This window comes from Galeopterus variegatus, unplaced genomic scaffold, assembly GCF_000696425.1.
Source record: "Galeopterus variegatus unplaced genomic scaffold, G_variegatus-3.0.2 Scaffold633, whole genome shotgun sequence".
NCBI lineage: Eukaryota > Metazoa > Chordata > Mammalia > Dermoptera > Cynocephalidae > Galeopterus > Galeopterus variegatus.
In genome coordinates, this window is record NW_007726744.1 from 51,324 (window position 1) to 68,936 (window position 17,613).

Consider the following 17,613-nt stretch of genomic DNA (forward strand, 5'->3'; position numbering starts at 1 on the left):
GTAAGGGGATCTTAACCCTTGACTTGGTGTTGTCAGCACCACGCTCAGCCAGTGAGCGAACCGGCCATCCCTATATGGAATCCGAACCTGGGGCCTTGGTGTTATCAGCACCGCACTCTCCCGAGTGAGCCACGGACCGGCCCAGGTTTTGTTCATTTTTTAGGGGGTGTTTTCTAAATATTTGCTGGGGAAGTAAATGTTGGCTAATTATTCTGTAGGGCAGAGCAGGCCATAGTGTGTGTGGCCCAGGGTCCAGGTCCAAGAGAAGCTACTCAATCCTTTCTCATTTGGGCAGAGCCTGGGATCCTGAGCTTCTGCCTCAGATGGGGTGGGGTGGGGCACAGGGTTCACCCCACAGTCTGCTCCTCCACTACCATTTCCTGATTTACCAGGCTGCCCTCACCCACAAGGAGCTGATATGTCTAATTCCCCCCAGGAACACTGAGCCCCTTCAGGGAATGACTGGCTTATTCTCTCTCTTGTTCTAGCGCAGTTCTTGGCACACATGGGTGCTCAGTGAGTGTGTGTTGAATGAATGGTCAGTAAATGCATGAATAGATGCTAAAATGCCTGTCGGTTACAGAGCACCGCACCGTTCCCAAAGCACCTTTGCAAGCCTGTTCACATTTGAACCTCATGCCCCACATGGAATAGGCAAGGCAGTGTATTCATCCCCATTTAGCCAACGAGTAAAACGGGAACTTGCACAGGCTTCTGCAGTTAATAAGAGGTGGGGAGGAGCTCAGTGCAGCAGGAACGGAAGCCACAGGTTCTCCTCCAGCTTGACACACCCTCTCTGGGGAGTTGCACTCTCACCTGGTAGGGCTAGGAGGAGATCAGAAGTTCCTGGAAGGCCAGTGGAGAAAACTAGAGAGAAGATTGCTGCTCCTAGGACTGCCGAGGCTTCTGTCCAGGCATCTGCCCAGACCTGTTTCCACCTGTATCCTGAGGTGGAGGGGCAGCCCCAGGTGAGAGGTGAGAAGTCCTGGCCCCAAACTGGAACCTGAGCCAGCTACCAAGTGGGCTGCCTTCTCTGTCTGGCTGCCATGCACCAACCTCTTATATGCCTGGAAACAGAACCTGCCTGTTTGCAACATCATCTGAGAGTGGGAGTCCAAGCCATTTGGTGTCATTCAGAGCACAGGGGCTTTCTTCTTCATCTGCAGGTGCCCAGCATCTCCTAGGGCCTCCATCTGCCCTTCTAAACTTCTTTCTTATTCTGTCTTTGATATTCTGGTCCAGAGAGGAGAAACTGGCCCACCAAGGAGCCCAGAAACCTAAGGCCTTGGATTTCAGCTCTGGGTCCAAGCATGGGCTTCATTGATTCCTCAGGAAGGAACCCAGGAGGCAGAGGATGGAGGTGTAGCTATGGTCACGCTTTGTAAGATCTGTCTGTCTGTGTAAGTGGGCTCTCCTAGGCTTCTGTGGGGCACTTCGTCTTTCCCAGAAAGGTGAGCAGGAGGCAGAGGATGGAGGTGTAGCTATGGTCACGCTTTGTAAGATCTGTCTGTCTGTGTAGGTGGGCTCTCCTAGGCTTCTGTGGGGCACTTCGTCTTTCCCAGAAAGGTGACGGAGGGCCTCTTGCCCCTTGCTTGGGGTAACCTTGCCCCTGAACTGTTGCCTTAGGGTTAGGCTTGAAGTTAGGAAAAGGGTCAAGGGGAGGTGTGTTCTAGGCTTACAAGAAGATCCTGAGTAAACCTAGTGGTCCTCAACACTTTGCAAGCAGTACCTGCCAGCCGTTGGTGCCAAGGAGGCCTAGCCTAGTACAGTCGAGCCCACAGCCCCTCTCCCTACAGTTCAGAAGAGGCGGATCGCACTGCCCCTCTGCCAATTGGAGGCCTCAGCTACATTCAGGGCCGCACCAGAAGGCGTCTTATCAGCAAGACTGTGGGCCGATGCCTGGATGCCACAGCACAGAGGGTCCCGGACCAAGAGGCCTTGATTGTCCTCCAAGAAAACATCAGGTTGACCTTTGCTCAGCTCAAGGAGGAGGTAAGTTCTGACCTTGAACCCTCAACATGGAGAGGTTGCTAGCCTCCAGGCTGCCCTGGCTCGGTGGATCCAGGAGCTTGGGCACTTGGCTATGGGGCAGAGTGTTGGGGCTGCCTGAGAACCGCAGGGGATGGCCAGAGATGGGGACAGGACTGAGGCAGAGGTGGCCTACATGCCTTCTGCATCAGCAGTTCCTGGGGCCCTTGTTAACTGTGCACACTCTCAGTCTCCCCTGTAGAGCCACTGAGGCCTGGAAATCTGCCCGTCCCTTTGTTCCCAGTGATTCTGATGTGAATGTGAACCCTGAGCAGACGGCCTAGGGTGGGAGTCTCGGGCCCCTTCCTGCTTGCCCATCTCACCCTTTGTGCCCCATGTATTTACACCAGGTGGACAAAGCCGCTTCTGGCCTCCTGAGCATTGGCCTCCGCAAGGGTGACCGGCTGGGCATGTGGGGACCCAACTCCTATGCATGGGTGCTCATACAGTTGGCCACCGCCCAGGCGGGCATCATTCTGGTAAGGAGGGGCTTGCCTGGCAAGCTGCGCATGTGAGGGGGTCATCATTCAAGGGGAGCCCCCCAGCCCCTTGGCCCCAGAACCAAACCAGTGCCTGGCTGGTTTCAGGCCAGGTAGTGCTTTCTCTTTAGGCCCACCGAGGAGGCCTGGGAGGAGGGGGGAGGGTGCTGCCTCTGTGCCTCATAAGAGGGGTGGGGCAGCAGGAAGGGCAGGGTCTGCCCAAGACACTATCGTACCCTCTCCACATCCACCAGGTGTCTGTGAACCCAGCCTACCAGTCTATGGAACTAGAGTATGTCCTCAAGAAGGTAGGACCCATTCCTAGGGGAGGGGCCCAGCTGGTGCTTGGCATAGGCATTTCCAGTCATCATAGAGGTTGACAGGGGATACAGGAGGGCATGCATGAGTGGGTAACATGCAGAGTGTTGCATATATGTCTCAGGGTGTGGTGTGTGGATGTCCCGGGCTGGTACATGTGGGTATTTGTCTTGGAGTGTGGTGCATGTGTATGAGAGAGCAACTGATTAGTGAGGACCCACCCTGGGCCCCCATCTGTCTGTGGCTTCCTGCTGATCACAGGTGGGGGGCTATCCTTCCACAGGTGGGCTGCAAAGCCCTGGTGTTCCCCAAGCAATTCAAGACCCAGCAATACTACAGCATCCTGAAGCAGATCTGTCCAGAGCTGGAGACAGCCCAGCCAGGGGCCTTGAAGAGTCAGAGGTGGGTGTGTCCCGGGCTGGGGGTGTATCATGTAGCATCCCTGACTCCCTCAGCCCCAACCTAGCCCCACCTCTCACCATCCTCCTTCCCCCCAGGCTCCCAGAGCTGACCACACTCATCTCAGTGGATGCCCCTTTGCCGGGGACCCTGCTCCTGGATGAAGTGGTGGCGGCCGGCAGCACAGAGCAGCATCTGGCCCAGCTCCGGCACACCCAGCAGTTCCTGTCCTGCCATGACCCCATCAATATCCAGTTCACCTCGGTAGGGCAGAAACCTCCAGGCCCCAAGCCTAGCTGACACATGCCCCTTGCCCCTGTGACATTTCTCCGGGGATGGGGAGACAGCACAGGAGGTCAGGAGAGCAAGCGCTCCCCCCTGAGGCTAGCCTCCAGCTGTCTTCTCTGCCCTGGAAAACATCTGCAACTGGGGTTCTTTTCACGCGCCCGCTCCTCAGCCCCCTTGTTCCCTGGGCAGTGGCACAGTCACTGAGCAAAGGGTCAACTCCCCCCTGAGGCTAGCCTCCAGCTGTCTTCTCTGCCCTGGAAAACATCTGCAACTGGGGTCCTTGTCACGCGCCCCCTCCTCAGCCCCCTTGTTCCCTGGGCAGTGGCACAGTCACTGAGCCAAGGGTCAGAACTGGTAGAGCCTGTCCCTCATTAGTCAACAGGGAGTCTGAAGCCCAAAGAGGGAATCTGCCCAAGCCCATGCAGCTCATGGGTGGCAGAGTTCTCTAAGCCAAATTATGAGTGACATGAGGACAGAGACCTTGTCTTCTGCATTTCTGGATCCTAACACCTGGCACCATTTTGTAAATATACTAAATGAACACAAAGATCTGAGGCCACAATTCTGGCCTCCTGACTCCCAGTCCAGTGTTCCTCCAGGCAGTGGTCCCAGGTAGGAAGGAGATGAGAAGGAGGCCCAGCCATCACCTGCTTGTCTTGACAGGGCACTACAGGCAGCCCCAAAGGGGCCACCCTCTCCCACTACAACATTGTCAACAACTCCAACATGATAGGCGAGCGCCTGAGACTGCATCAGAAGGTGAGGTGGTGCTGGGCCCCTGGGCAGGGGTGGAGGTAGGGTTTGATGGGCTGCCCTTGCTGGCTAGAGGAACTGGCTTCTGGGGCTTCTGGCTCCATGACAGAAACAGCCTCTGGTCCCCATCTCCAGAAGCCAGAAGAGTCACGATTGGTGCTGCCCTGCCCCCTGTACCACTGCCTGGGTTCCGTGGGGGGCACAATGGTGTCTGTGATGTATGGTTCCACCCTCATCCTGTCCTCCCCGGTCTTCAATGGCAAGAATGCGCTGGAGGCCATCAGCAGAGAGAGGTGGGCATTGGGGGACAGGCTACCCAAGAGCTGTGAGACCCTCCTATTCCTCACTCCTGAGCTCTGATCCCTTTCCAAGATGTCTCCTCCCCCCAGCCAGGAGACCTGGGGATGGGGGTAGTGGGAACCCCCAGGAGAGGACCTCAAGATCTTCTCCTGCCTGTTACCCACAGCTTCAGCCTTGACTCTTGCTGCAGCTTCTGGCAGGGTGGGTGAGAAGGAGTTCCCTCCACTTCCAAGCCTAATTTTGAGATACCCCCCCCTTACACAGAGGCTCCTTCCTGTATGGCACCCCCACAATGTTCGTGGACATTCTGAACCAGCCAGACTTCTCCAGTTACGACATCTCGACCATGCGTGGAGGTGGGGTGGGGCCAAGGACAGATAGGTGTGGGGAGGGGGCTGCTTTCCCCCAGGAATGGCCAGGGTGAGCTAGATATGCACCCAGTCTTTTATTTAGGGGGCAAGAAGGACACTGTAGAGACATGGGTGGAGGGAGGCAAGTCCCCAGTGTCCCTGGACACCAGCCCGAGGCCAGCTGCAGGTGTAAGAACAGCCCAGAGTCAGGGGAGAGAAGGGAACATTCTTCCCTTTGATAAGCCATAGGCGAAGGGCTCCACTGGGCCTGGAGAAGTGGGGAGTGTCATCCCTTTCTCTGATTCAGGTGTGATCGCTGGGTCCCCTGTACCCCCAGAGCTGATCCGAGCCATCGTCAACAAGATGAATATGAAGGAGCTGGTGGTAAGTGGTGGCCGGGGCCAGAGCTGTGGGTGGGAGCACACTGACGGGCATGGGATGAGCCCAGGTCTGATCTCCAAGGGAGACCCTCTTGGCCAACCCTCCTTCCAGAAAGCAAATGTAAGAGAAGACAGTCTGACCTCATCAGCACCTGCTGAGTCAGGGAGATAGGTGGCAGGGGAGTAAGTATTATACATCCATAAATTTATATTTATAGAAATCTGGGATAAATGCAGCATGGGGGACGTGCAGCAAAGCACAGGTGTCCTGCTAGAACGTCCTGGTGCGGAGCTGGCAGAACTGGGGTTTGGGCTTAAGACCCTTTCTGGAAGCAAGGGCAGGGCAAGGGTCTGATGTTTGCTTCCAAATGGCAGGGAAAGAGGAGCAGAGGACGGATGGTTCTGGAAGGGTGGCCATCCTGTTGGACTGGTCTGGTTCTGATGGACTTGGGAGTCTCAGCAACAGCTTCTCTGAGAAGAACTGTGGTGGGGGAGCCCAGGCACGCTGGCTGGGATGGGGCTCTGTGTCCCCCCCTGGACACCATCAGGTGGAGCTGGGTTGGTAGTGGAGTGCTCGAGGCCCCCTGCCAGGACGTATCTAGGGGTGGGCAACTCTGTGCATCAGCAGAGGCTGTGGGGAGAAGGTGGGGGTGGAGGCAGGAAGGTCAGTAGTCTCTCCGGCAGAAGGCAAAGGCCAGTCACCAGGACCGGCTGGGTCAGGACCTGCAGTGAGGCAAGGATCAGTGTTAGGACTCCAATGACCCAGACGGTGGTTGGAGGCAATGATGGGAATCCTGGGCAGAATCTTTTCCTTCCTTGGCAGCGGACCCAGTTCTCCCCGCAACTCCCTGCAAAAATGGAGGGTCTGCCTGCCCCTCCAGGTAGAGGTGGTAACCCAGGAGATACCAGCTCATTTGCTGGAATATCCAGAGAGGGGAATGGGAGGGCCTACCCCCCCCCCGGACCCCACCTGTTCAATGGCGGCCAGCTTTCTTGGATCTCTTGGTGGGGAACTTGCAGCTGCGGAAGGCTTCTGTGTCACGGATGTGCTGGCCCCTGAACTTGGCAGGCGAGGTGCAGATGGCATCTGGGCGGGAGGCTTTGGCTTCCAGCCACCTGGAGAGAGACAGAGAGTTGCTGGTGTTGGGGACAAGATGTGGGACTGGTGGGGGAAGGGACAGTAAACTATGGAGCCAAGATTGACTTGGCCCCAGGATAGTCTGGAGCTGTCATCTTCATTTTACAAATGGGGAAACTGAGGCTCCCAGGATCCTATGCCTATGAAACAGCAGATCTAGAATGTATGTCCAGGATGTTTTGGTGCAGGGCCAGTGTGTCTCCACTCTATCACATGAGGGGGACTCAGGGGGTGACATGGGGTGTTCTCACCGCCGAAGGCTCCGGAGCTGGCAGGTGCACTTCCAGGAGTTGTTGGTGAGGGTGAGGGTCTCCAGGTTGTCAAAGGGGAAGTTGGAGGGCAACTGGTTCAGCCGGTTGTTCTCCAGATGGACGTGTTTCAGCATGGTCACACCCAGGAAGGCATTGTCGGAGAACTGGGGAGCAAAGTGGCATGAGTGAGCACCCCAGCCCCAGTGTCTAGCCTCTCCCAGCTCAGTCACCCCAGAGGTCAGGGTCCTTCCCTGGACATGAGCAATGGCACCTTGAGAAATTTCAGTTTTCATAGCTATGTGACCAAGTTGTTTCACCTGATCTAATCCACACAACATCTTTTGAGATAGGTGGTGTTATTTCCAATATGAAGATGGGAAAATAGAAAAAGTTCAGTGCTTTGCCCGGGGTCACACTAGTGAGTAAAACAGTAGCCGCAGGACCACACCCCGCTCCTCTTCCCCTGGCACCACCCTCTCTGCACAAACACTGGGATTGGGGAGGCAGCCAGAGTTTGGCCCCAGCAGCCCAAGCTGGCACACGGTGAGCTTGGTCAGTGTTCAGCGGGGTGGGCAGTGGGCCCGGGCTCCCCACAGCCCCAGGGTCCTGGGACTTCCCCCAGCTCTGTCCTCACTGTTCCCTCACTGCCTGCCTATTTGTGGAGCCACCTCGGTGGAGACGTTGGCCAGGTTGGATGGCTCCAGAGGAAATGTTCTATTGATGCCCACATCTTGGCCCAGGCGCCACAGTTCCTGTCTGTCCTCTCCTGCCCCAAAGCGGCCCCTGATACGCTGCTCTGCTGCCCACTGAAAGACCACTCTGGTGCTTGTGGGTACCAGGGGACTCCGACTTTAGCTAGGGAGGGGCCGGGGCTGAAGAATGGCAGGCTCCATTCATTAAGACAAAGGTTGGCTGCTGCCCAGGTAGGATTCTGCCCTCATCTCCATCCCAGCACCCTCTCCTGTGGCCCAGGTTGGGGTCTGAAGTTCCCTACTAACCAGAATGTCTTCTACCTTGTCTGGGTCCCCACCCAAACCTCCTGGCTGAAGCCTCTGTACCAGGGTGATTTTCCAGTCCCAGAGAAGGGACACATTCAGGCCCAAGGCAGCCCCACCTGGCCAGACACTGGGCATCCAGGAGAAGGACTGAGTGAGGATGCAGACTGGTGCCTGGGGTGTGCAAAGGGCAGTCAGCAGCCTGGGAGACAGTAAGGCACAGCCAGTCTGCCCTGGGGGGAGACACCTGGGGTCTTAGGCCAAGGGACAACAGTGATGCTCTTGCCTGTGCCTTTTCACAGAACCCCTGGGCACCATGCCTGCAGCCTAGGGGAGCCCTTGGTCCCCATGGCTTGACTTACCTACACAGTTGAAGTGGACCTGGGAATGCAGTGACTTAGTATGTGTGTGGGGGCCGAGTGAGGCCATCTTCCGGGGCCTCTGTGGGGTGTGGAGGAGGTTCCTTAGGTATTTGCTCCCCGTCACTTCCCAGCCCCCCACTCCACCTTAGCACACATGCACAGCCCCCACCAGAAACAGGGTCTCTTTGTGGGCCTGATTTGCCCAGCTCCTGGAAGGCTCCTCAATAAACAAACCTTCCTTTATGGGATGGTAGTTTTACTGGAGACGGAAAAAACAGCAGAGGAGGGGCAGAAGGCCCAACACGAAGAGGTGGCTGCTGTCACAGTGGGGGATTTGGGAGCACTGGAAATGCCTCCTAGGGGGCCATTTGTGGGGCCAGGACAGCCCCTGCTTCTTTTATAAGTCGTAATCCTATGAGGGCAGTGGCTGAGACAGGCGGCCAGGCAGGGATAGGTGTAGGGAGGTGACAAGATGAACAGAGGTGACAGAACTCCCCACCTTGGAGACAGCCAGAGGGACAAGGAATTTGGGGAGAGGGGATGGTGCCCAGCTGTGGTCCTGCCTCCCAGAGCCTCCAGGAAGGGGAGAAGGCGCCAGGGCAGAGCCCTGCAGCCAGGATCTCACCTTTTCCAGGTTGGTGTTGTCCAGCCAGAGGGTCTCCAGGTATCTTCCGAAGGATTGGAAGGCATTGTCCGGGATGCTTTTCAGAGGGTTGTGAGACAACTTCAGTTCCTCCACCACCCGCAGCTTGCTCAGAGCCGCGGAGGGGTAGCTGGACAGCTGGTTCCTGTCCAGGTGGAACTTGGCGAGGTTCTCCACGTCGTCCAGGGCACCGGGCTGCAGGGAACTGAGCGTGTTTTCGGACAAGTAGAGCCAGCGCAGGTCCTTGGCGCCCTGGAAGGCGCCTGCGCGCAGCTCACGGATCTTGTTGTTATTGAGTTGCAAGATGAAGAGGTTAACCAGCGGGGAGAGCAGCCCCCGGGGCAGCTCCGTCACCTTGTTGTGGTCTAGGTAGAGGTAGGTGAGCTCGGTCAGGTCGTCGAAGGCGCCAGCGCGCAGTACGCGGATGTCGTTGTGGGACAGGTACAGGTAGATGAGCTGCTTGAGGCCGCGGAAGGCTCCGGCGGCCACCTCGCGGATCTGGCAGTGCTGCAGGTGCAGCGACACGAGGTTGGGCATGGCCCGGAACGAGTTGGCCGCCAGCACCGGGAAGTTGTTGCGCTGTAGGTTGAGCAGCTTGGTCTTCTCGGACACCTTGGGGATCTTCTGCAGCCCCACCTTGTCGCAGATGACGTGCTGCAGGTCGCTGTGGCAGTGGCAGTTCTGGGGGCAGGCGGCCAGCGCCGGCAGCAGACCGGCCAGGAGGCCGAGGCTGAGCAAGAGCATCGGGCGGGCCATGGCCGGGACGCCTGGGGCCGCGGCTGGGGCAGCGGCGGCGACGGCGGGGGGGCGGGGGCAGCGGCAAGTCCTCGGCGCTCGGGTCTCCCGCCCTATTTATACAGTGGCCCTGACCGCAGCGGGCGACCCGAGCCAGCTCCTACGTGGAGCATCGAGGCCACCAGGCTTAACTCCCTCGCACCCAGAGATGCGCCCCCGCCCTCCCCTCGCTGGTGACCGTGCACGGGGGCCCGCGACCGTGGCTGCTCTCAGACGCTGCTTCTCTCCCTGCCTCCCTTTCCCAGGCTTTTCTTGGGGTGAAGGGTAATGGGTGTGTCTAGAGCCCCGAGTTTACACCGGAGAGAGGGAGAGACATGCCCTGAATTTACTTGTTTGCCCGAGTTTGAGCCTCCACGCCTCCCCCCATATGCACTCGGCTGGGTGCCCTGGACCCGGGGAGGGAGGAAGCGGAGCCGGACAGCCGGACGCTTGTCTCGCCGCGGTCGGCCAGCCCGCGGCGCTTTAATGGGGCTCTTGTGCGGCGCCGGCCGAGCGTGAGAGCCGCTCTGGCGTCGGGCTCCCCCTTCCGGCGAGACACGCCAGAGCCGACCCTAGGGAGATGGGGGCTCCTGCACCCTCGGGCTCGGCTTTGGTCCTTCTCTCTCAACCCTGGGCTTGCGTTTCTGTCCCTGCACCCCCATCCCCTTTTCCCACCGCTGAAGGTGAAGCAGAACAGTGGGAACTGTGGGGGAAGTGACCCCAGGGCTGGCAAACACACCTGAAGACTATAGGCCACCGAACAAACACAGTCTTACCATCCTCCCTCCTTAATTTCCCCAAAATATCCTCATCCCCTAATTCCTAACCCCAGTGGTCAGGGCCTGCCCTTGAGGGGTCTTAGGGTGGTGGCCGAGTGGTACCGAATTGTACTCGGCATGGGCCACACTAGGGCAGTGGCCCCAGGACTGTGAGGACTGTGAGGGGGGCTGGTCCTGGCTATTAATTCCTAACCCCAGTGGTCAGGGCCTGCCCTTGAGGGGTCTTAGGGTGGTGGCCGAGTGGCACCGAATTGTACTCGGCATGGACCACACTAGGGCAGTGGCCCCAGGACTGTGAGGACTGTGAGGGGGGCTGGTCCTGGCTATAAGGGACCAGCCCTGGATGGCTCCCGCTGCCAGATCCTACGTTCTGTGGGCAGCTCCACCCCAGCCCGCCAAACCTCTGTGTGCCCACTTGCTGGCCAATGTGCCCAGATTCCTGTGGAAAGGAGAGGGTGAGCAGGCAGGGTCACGGCTCTGGCCCCAGGGTGAGCTCCCGGCTGCCTGGCACAGGGTATTATTCATGTTCAGGGGTGGGGAGAGAAACCAGACCAAATCTCAGCTGTGCCAGAGCCACACCAGCTGACACAGGACAAGTTGTGTGTGAGGGAGGACAAAGATCCTCTCCCTTCACCCAGTACCCAGGTGGGGAGGCCTGTTCTCCAGGGCCTGCCCACCAAGTCCTTCTGCCCCTTGACTCTAGAATGGGGGTCATACTTGGTCTAGAACCTTCCCTGATGGTTTTTTTTTTTTTTTTTTCTCTCAAAAAGATGACTGGTAAGGGGATCTTAACTCCTGACTTGGTGTTATCAGCACCACGCTCTCCGGAGTGAGCCACGGGCCGGCCCTTCCCTGATGGTTTTTAGTCCCCTCCAAGTCTGGCTTCTGGTTTGTCTGTTGCTCAGGATGTTTCCAACCACTGAAAGTGGGGGGTGGGAGGGCCACTGGCTTTTTAAATCTCTGTTTTGGCTGTATGTTTGTTTTGATGGAAATAAATTCACTGGAAACTCTCCAGAGCTTGGGGGGCTTGGGAGGGGGGACCCATCCCAAGGCCAGGCACTTGTCCCAGGTTTCGGGTGGGGTTGGGGGGTTGTGTCTGTGCCACTCCCAGCTAGGCCAAGGCAGGCTGGCTTTCTCATCAAGTTTATTGGGCCTTAGGCTTGGAAGGGAAGGGCAGAGAATACTGTGGCCTAAAATCAGGAAGGTGGGGCTAAGGCAGCCTGGGGATGAGGGAGGGAAGGCTGGGGTGTTAGTAATGTGGGGAGCCACGGGAACGGACAGCAGCTGCTCTAGGAAGCAGGAGACTGAGAGAGCCCTGGCTAGAAGAGAATGGCTTCCCTGCTGTCGATTTTATTTCAGATCTGGGGCCCCTGCAGAGATCTATCTGCTCAACCTCCCCGCGCCTCTGCCTCCTGACCCCTGACCCCTATCAATGGTGTCCCTGTTGCCCCCATTCGGCTGCCCTCCACTTTTCCCTTTCTCTTATGAATTCCTTCCCATTCCCCCAGAGTAGCTCCCCCCATCCGTCTGCAGTTGCTGAGCTCCCTCTGAACACCCTTTCTGAACCTTCTAGGTTGCTTATGGAACCACAGAGAACAGCCCTGTGACCTTCATGAGCTTCCCTGAGGACACTCTGGAGCAGAAGGCAGAAAGTGTGGGCAGAATCATGCCTCACACAGAGGTGAGCCCCTGACCAAGACCCCAGCTCCCACCACTCAACTGGGGCGCATCCCCCCCGGGGACACTTATTGCCTTCATTTAGAGATTGAGGCAGCTCACTCAAGATGCCGAGAGCCCCCCAGCAGCAGGGGCCTGGGCCTGCGTGGGGCTTTCTCTGTGGGCTGGAGCATGAAAGGGGAAGAACTGGGACTGCGGCCATGAGCAGCCGCCAGCTGAACTTCTCCGCAGCCTCCCTTCCTGTCTGAGGTGTGTTTTTGCCAAGCCCACTGTCTGTTTTGGGGCAGCCAGGGCAGCCTCAAAGAGCAGCCAGAACACAGACATTTTTCCTACACAGCTCTTTCTCCCCCTAGGCCCCCTGCCTCTTGCTGCGCAGAGTTCCTCTTTTTGCTTGGAGTAAACACTTAATTTCCCATGGAGCCTGTCCCTTTGGGGGTCCCTTGCATCTCAAAAACTACTCCCGAGCACAACTCAATCTCAGATTCTCGGCCATGACTCCTTTCCTGCCCCAACACTGGTGTTTTGTGCCAATGGCACCTGGTTTCTCCTGTCCCCTTAGCTCGCTGCCAGTGTGCTGAAGCAGCTGCTTTCTCTAGGGCTTACTGCTGTCCTGGTGTGGGTTTCCCCTTTCCTCCCCCCCTGGAGTGGTCCTGCACAGAGTGAGCGTGCAGGGATGTGAGCCCCCTCCCATGTGTCTGATGACAGCTTCCCTGCCACTCTCACTGGGATGCCGGCCTGGAAAGTAGACAGGGGCAGGCATAATCCTCCCCATTTCACAGATTCAGACACCAGGGCACACAGAGGTTCAGCTTTCCTTGGCATCTTGGTTGTGGCTCATTTCTCTACTAGGCTTTCAGACTCTGCTTCTCCTGTTCACATGGCACTGCCATGCCACCCTCTTTGGCTTTATTGCTGCTTAAGGGCAAGAAAGAAGAGACTCCCTTCTCTTCTGTAGTTGATAATTCTTCAGCTGGCCTGGCACTTCACAGGCCTCCTTCTCTGCAGCACCCCCAACCTGGGCCTCAACTATTCTTTTATGGCCAGCTCTGGTCTCTGACTAGTAATGGGTCTACTGTCGCCTTCGTGTCCCTTCCCTGGACTGGGCTGGGCAGAGCCAGGGGGCCTGATGATTAGGTGGAGGGAGGGCAAAGCTGACCCCATCTCCCCGGGCCACACATCCTGAAGCAAGAGGGTAGGAGGCCCCTGCCCAAAGCTGTCCTATCCCAGGCCCAGATTGTGAACACGGAGACGGGGACACTGTTGGAGCTGAACACTCCCGGAGAGCTGTACATCCGAGGGTACTGCGTCATGCTAGGCTACTGGGATGAGCCTCAGAAGACGGAGGAGGCAGTCAGTCATGACAAGTGGTATCGCACAGGGTGAGAAGACAGGCTCCGGTTGCTGAGAGGCTGGGGGTCCTGAGGGTGAGCAGGGAACATTAGACTAGTGCAGGGAGGGCATGGGCACCAAAATGCCCCTCACATCCTGGAGACTTAATTTCTAAAATGTGTACAATAGGGGTAATCATCGGTAGCATGGAGGCAAGCTACTAGTACAGTGCACCACACCAGCATCTGCAAAATCTGAGCCCAGATCCAGTCACTCATTCATTAGCCCAGCAAATTCTTAATACACGCCTCCTATGCACCAGCATTGTTCTAGACGCTGGTGAGCAACGGAGAGTAAGATCAGGATTCTGCTTTTACTGTCCACGCCTCTGGTGGAGGAAGACAGATAATTTCAGACATCGATAAATACCACCAAGAAAATAAAATAGGGTTATAGGAGAGAAAGTGGTGTGGGGGGGAGGTTAGCTTCCCTTAAATTGGGTGGTCAAGGCTGGCCAGTTAGTTCTCAGGTGGTTAGAGTGCAGTGTTATAACACCAAGGTCAAGAGTTCAGATCCCTGTACTGGCCAGCCACCAAAAAAAATAAAATAAAATAAAATAAATTGGGTGGTTAGAGAAGACTTTGGGAATTATTTAAGCTAAGACCCGAATGATGAAAAGCATATGTTTAGAGAGAGAGAGAGAGAATATGTCATAGGTATTGGTTTATTTGTTTGTCTTCCCCACTAGACTATAAGTTCTAAGGAGCGTGTCATGTTCCTGCTGTGTCTCCCAAGCCTAGAGCAGTGGAAGACACACATAGGTGCTCGATAAATGCTTGATGAGTAAGTGAACGAGCCAGCCGGGTGAAGCAGAGGTGAGAGGCCATTCCTGGGCTTTCCTTACAGAGACATTGCCACCATGGACAAGCAGGGCTTCTGTAAGATCGTGGGCCGCTCCAAGGATATGATCATCCGGGGTGGTGAGAACATCTACCCTGCAGAGCTCGAGGACTTCTTTCACAAACACCCGCAGGTGCAGGAAGTACAGGTGAGGTGCCCAGCCCAGGTGAGCCCAGGAGCAGAAAACATGCATGAAGACAGTGATGTCTAATATTTGTCTCTGACCCTGGAAGGTGGTGGGAGTGAAGGATGACCGGATGGGGGAGGAAATTTGTGCCTGCATCCGGCTGAAGGATGGGGAGAAGACCACAGCAGAGGAGATCAAAGCTTTCTGCAAAGGGAAGGTGGGAGTCTCAGCCCACCCCAAGCTGATGGTGCTCGGTTCTCCACCCCTCTCCCTGCAATTCAGCTACGGCCGGGGGTTGCTCTTCCCTTGATGAACCTGGCCACCCGCTCTGCCCAGCAAAGCCCTCTGTCCCCTACCCCCAACCCTGTGACCTTGCCCAGCCTCATGTTTTACCTGCCTCTGGTCTGCAGATCTCCCACTTCAAGATTCCCCGCTACATCGTGTTTGTCACAGACTACCCCCTCACCGTCTCAGGAAAGGTGTGTAAGGTGGAGGAAGCTGGGGAGGGCAGGGCAGCCTAGGGTTTGAGGGCCCAGGTACAGAAGCCAGGGGCCCCCTTCTATGCTCCCCCAGCAATGAAGCCTGCGAAACCCCTCAGTCCCAGGCAAACCAAGATGGTTGGTCAACCCAGTTGGTAGAGGCCCCAAGCCTGGCTCTTACTCCTTTGTCTTTCCTCTAGGTCCAGAAATTCAAACTTCGAGAGCAGATGGAACAACATCTAAATCTGTGAATGAAAGGGGCCCAGGCCCCACTCCTGCTCCTCCGCCATACCCCCCTTGTCTGTCTTTGTGATTTGGCATAAAGAGCTTCTCTGTTTTCTTTGGCTGGTCTCTTGCTGGTGTGCTTTCTTGGCAGCTATTAAAGGATGGAGAAAGGAAGAGACTGAAGGGAAATGAGCACTTTCAGACCTCCTAGGCCTTGTCAATGATGGTGCTAAGCTCTTTGATGTCTAAATTTAACTCGCACCCCATCTCTCTTTTAAAGATGACTGGTAAGGGGATCTTAACCCTTGACTTAGTGTTGTCAGCACCACGCTCTCCCGAGTGAGCCATGGGCCATCCCTTTGTACCCCATCTCTTTGCGATACCAACCCAATTTGTTTTTTTAGGCTATACTCACTTATAATTCTTTTTTACATTGTTGCTAGATTAGCCCAGCAAGAAGTTTTTTTGTTTTGTAACAGCTCTATTAAGATATAATTCACATATCATCCAGTTCACACATTTATTTTGTTTTTTTTAGGTGGCTGGCCAGTATGGGGATCCAAACCCTTGACCTTGGTGTTATCAACACTGCACTCTAACCAACTGAACTAATTGGCCGGCCTTTTAAAAATAATGTACAATTCAATGGCTTTTGGTATATTCACAGATGTGCAACCATCACCAATTTTAAACACTGTCATCACCTCAAAAAAAAAAAAAACCCCTTTCCCTTTATCAGCTCCTATTCCTTTATTCCCTCATCCTCCCAACCAACCCAATCTTTATTTTTTATTTTTTTGATGGATGAACCTGGGGCTTCCCTGATGGGCAGGGCCAGATAAAAGCAGGCTGTAGCTTGACCTAAGAAATAAAAAACAGCTGGGTTCCAAAAGGAACACAGGTTCCCAGTTCTTGGAGACAGAAACTTTCCTCCTGCCTGCAACCCTTACCTGCCAGTATGCCTGCCAGGAGGAGCAGCCCCTCTTTTTTAAATTTTTTTATTGAATCATAATTGGTTATACATATTTTGGGGATTCAATGTTGACATATGTTGATCAAATCAATATTACTAGTATGTATGTTGTTACAAATTGTACTTATTATTATTTTTTTTTTTTAAAGATGACCGGTAAGAGGATCTTACCCCTTGACTTGGTGTTATCAGCACCGTGCTCTCCCAAGTGAGCCATGGGCTGGCCCCTAAATTGTACTTATTCTTTATGCCCCTTGTGCAATCTCTCCCTATTCCCCTCTCCCTACCCTCTCCCACCGCAGATAACCTTAGATTTCTTCTCTCCCTCTGAAAGAGTAATGGTTACTCTGTTGATTTGTTGCCCCTTTTTTCTTTTTAAGAAATGAACATATGTTCAGGATACTCTAAGTGCCAGGCATTATGCTTAGGTGCTTTCACATTCATTTTCTCTTGAAATCTTCCCAACAACCCTAACCAAGTAGGTGCTGGCTGTACTTCACAAATGATGAAACAGAAACTTGGAGAGGTTCAGGGTCTTGTCCAAGGTCACATATCTAGGATTAGAACACAGCCATCTGTGAAGCAGATTCACTGTGCACTGGTTACCAACTTGTCCGAGACCGTTGAGGCAGAACACCCACACACAAAAAGTTACGTGAAGTGGGTTTATTACTTACAGCTAGGCAGCAAGGAGGAAGCCTAGGATTCATTGCAAGCAGGTTCCCCAGGTCTCAGAAAAGCTGCCCGGGCAGATGGAGTCTCATCTGCACATGCCCCACTTGCACTGTAGCTGAGGGACCCCGGAAACCAGACTGCGCTTGAGTTTTATACCCTGGGGCCACGTGACCTGTAGGGATAAAGCATTGTAGGACATCCTGTTTCTAGGAAGGGCTGGAACAGAGCCCAGCTGTTCCGGCCAGTCCCCCCTTATCTCAGGACTGCACTCTCAGCACATTCTACAGTTATTCTTGAGAACTACAAGCTAGAAAGAGAACCGGGTAGGCCCAAAGCAACAAGGAGAACTGTCCTTCACTCTCCGACTCCAAAGCCCATGATTTTTCCACTCCATGGGATAGTTCAGGTGCCTGCTTTTCCAGCTGTTTACCTGAATGCTGTCACTCCCACATACACAGTCTCTGACTCTCCCCCCAGCAAGTACAGCCCCAGGTGCCCAGGTTGGCCTGACCGGGGAGATGACAGCCATGCCGATTCTCTCTGGGTTTTTCTGTCCCTTCTAGATCCAGCCCAAGTGCCCTCTCTCCTGGCCCACTGGCTCCCATGGCTCTCAGACCGCCTTCACAGCACTGAGCAAACTGGCCTATTGTCCAGCGGGCGTTGAACTGTGTTGCCTGTCATGGCTTGTTGGTTTTCTAATCTGTCAGACTGACCTGGTCTTATGCAGTTGGATGTCTCCAGCGCCCAGCTCGGGGGAGCCAGGCACATAAACGTGAAGGAAACGACTGCATGAACTAAGAGCCCCTGGACGAGTCAAGGACCTCGTCCTGCAGGCCGTCCCACGTCCTTGGGAAAGGACGGACGGGCAGCTGCGGTGAGCGCCTCGATGCCCAGCAGGTGGCGCCGCAGACCCGGGGCGCGGGCCCTGTAGGCGCGAGGTCGGGCGCGGCGCGCGGTCACAGCCCCTCTTCCTTCCGCCGGGGCGGCTAGC

At 55.6% G+C, this 17,613-nt stretch overlaps 2 protein-coding genes across 5 annotated transcripts in view; one reads left to right on the forward strand and one right to left on the reverse strand.

Moving 5' to 3' along the window:
* Window positions 1-15,093, forward strand: part of ACSF2 (acyl-CoA synthetase family member 2) — a 40,008-nt gene extending 24,915 nt beyond the window's left edge. The window contains exons 2-16 of one of the 3 annotated variants that reach the window (XM_008570818.1): window positions 1,797-1,992; window positions 2,379-2,507; window positions 2,762-2,815; window positions 3,109-3,227; window positions 3,323-3,488; window positions 4,176-4,271; window positions 4,401-4,558; window positions 4,830-4,921; window positions 5,223-5,299; window positions 11,811-11,918; window positions 13,142-13,293; window positions 14,150-14,291; window positions 14,377-14,487; window positions 14,681-14,749; window positions 14,950-15,093. In XM_008570818.1, the coding sequence (XP_008569040.1) occupies window positions 1,797-1,992; window positions 2,379-2,507; window positions 2,762-2,815; window positions 3,109-3,227; window positions 3,323-3,488; window positions 4,176-4,271; window positions 4,401-4,558; window positions 4,830-4,921; window positions 5,223-5,299; window positions 11,811-11,918; window positions 13,142-13,293; window positions 14,150-14,291; window positions 14,377-14,487; window positions 14,681-14,749; window positions 14,950-15,000 (1,720 nt within the window). In that variant the 3' untranslated portion in view covers window positions 15,001-15,093. Of the gene's footprint in view, window positions 1-1,796; window positions 1,993-2,378; window positions 2,508-2,761; window positions 2,816-3,108; window positions 3,228-3,322; window positions 3,489-4,175; window positions 4,272-4,400; window positions 4,559-4,829; window positions 4,922-5,222; window positions 5,300-11,810; window positions 11,919-13,141; window positions 13,339-13,991; window positions 14,292-14,376; window positions 14,488-14,680; window positions 14,750-14,949 lie in introns of those variants that run through there. The other 2 variants (XM_008570820.1, XM_008570819.1) reach the window with 2 other exon arrangements.
* CHAD (chondroadherin) lies at window positions 5,480-9,929 on the reverse strand. Of its 2 annotated transcripts, none has more exons than XM_008570817.1 (4): window positions 8,667-9,929; window positions 6,685-6,848; window positions 6,266-6,411; window positions 5,480-5,926 (listed from the first exon to the last, which is right to left on the reverse strand). In XM_008570817.1, the coding sequence occupies exons 1-3, from the start codon at window positions 9,438-9,440 to the stop codon at window positions 6,270-6,272; spliced, it is 1,080 nt and encodes a 359-aa protein (XP_008569039.1). In that variant the 5' UTR covers window positions 9,441-9,929; the 3' UTR covers window positions 5,480-5,926; window positions 6,266-6,269. The 2 variants fall into 2 exon arrangements, with proteins under 2 accessions (XP_008569039.1, XP_008569038.1); XM_008570816.1 differs by having other exon boundaries at window positions 5,480-6,018; window positions 8,667-9,928.
* Window positions 15,094-17,613: the final 2,520 nt, after the last annotated feature.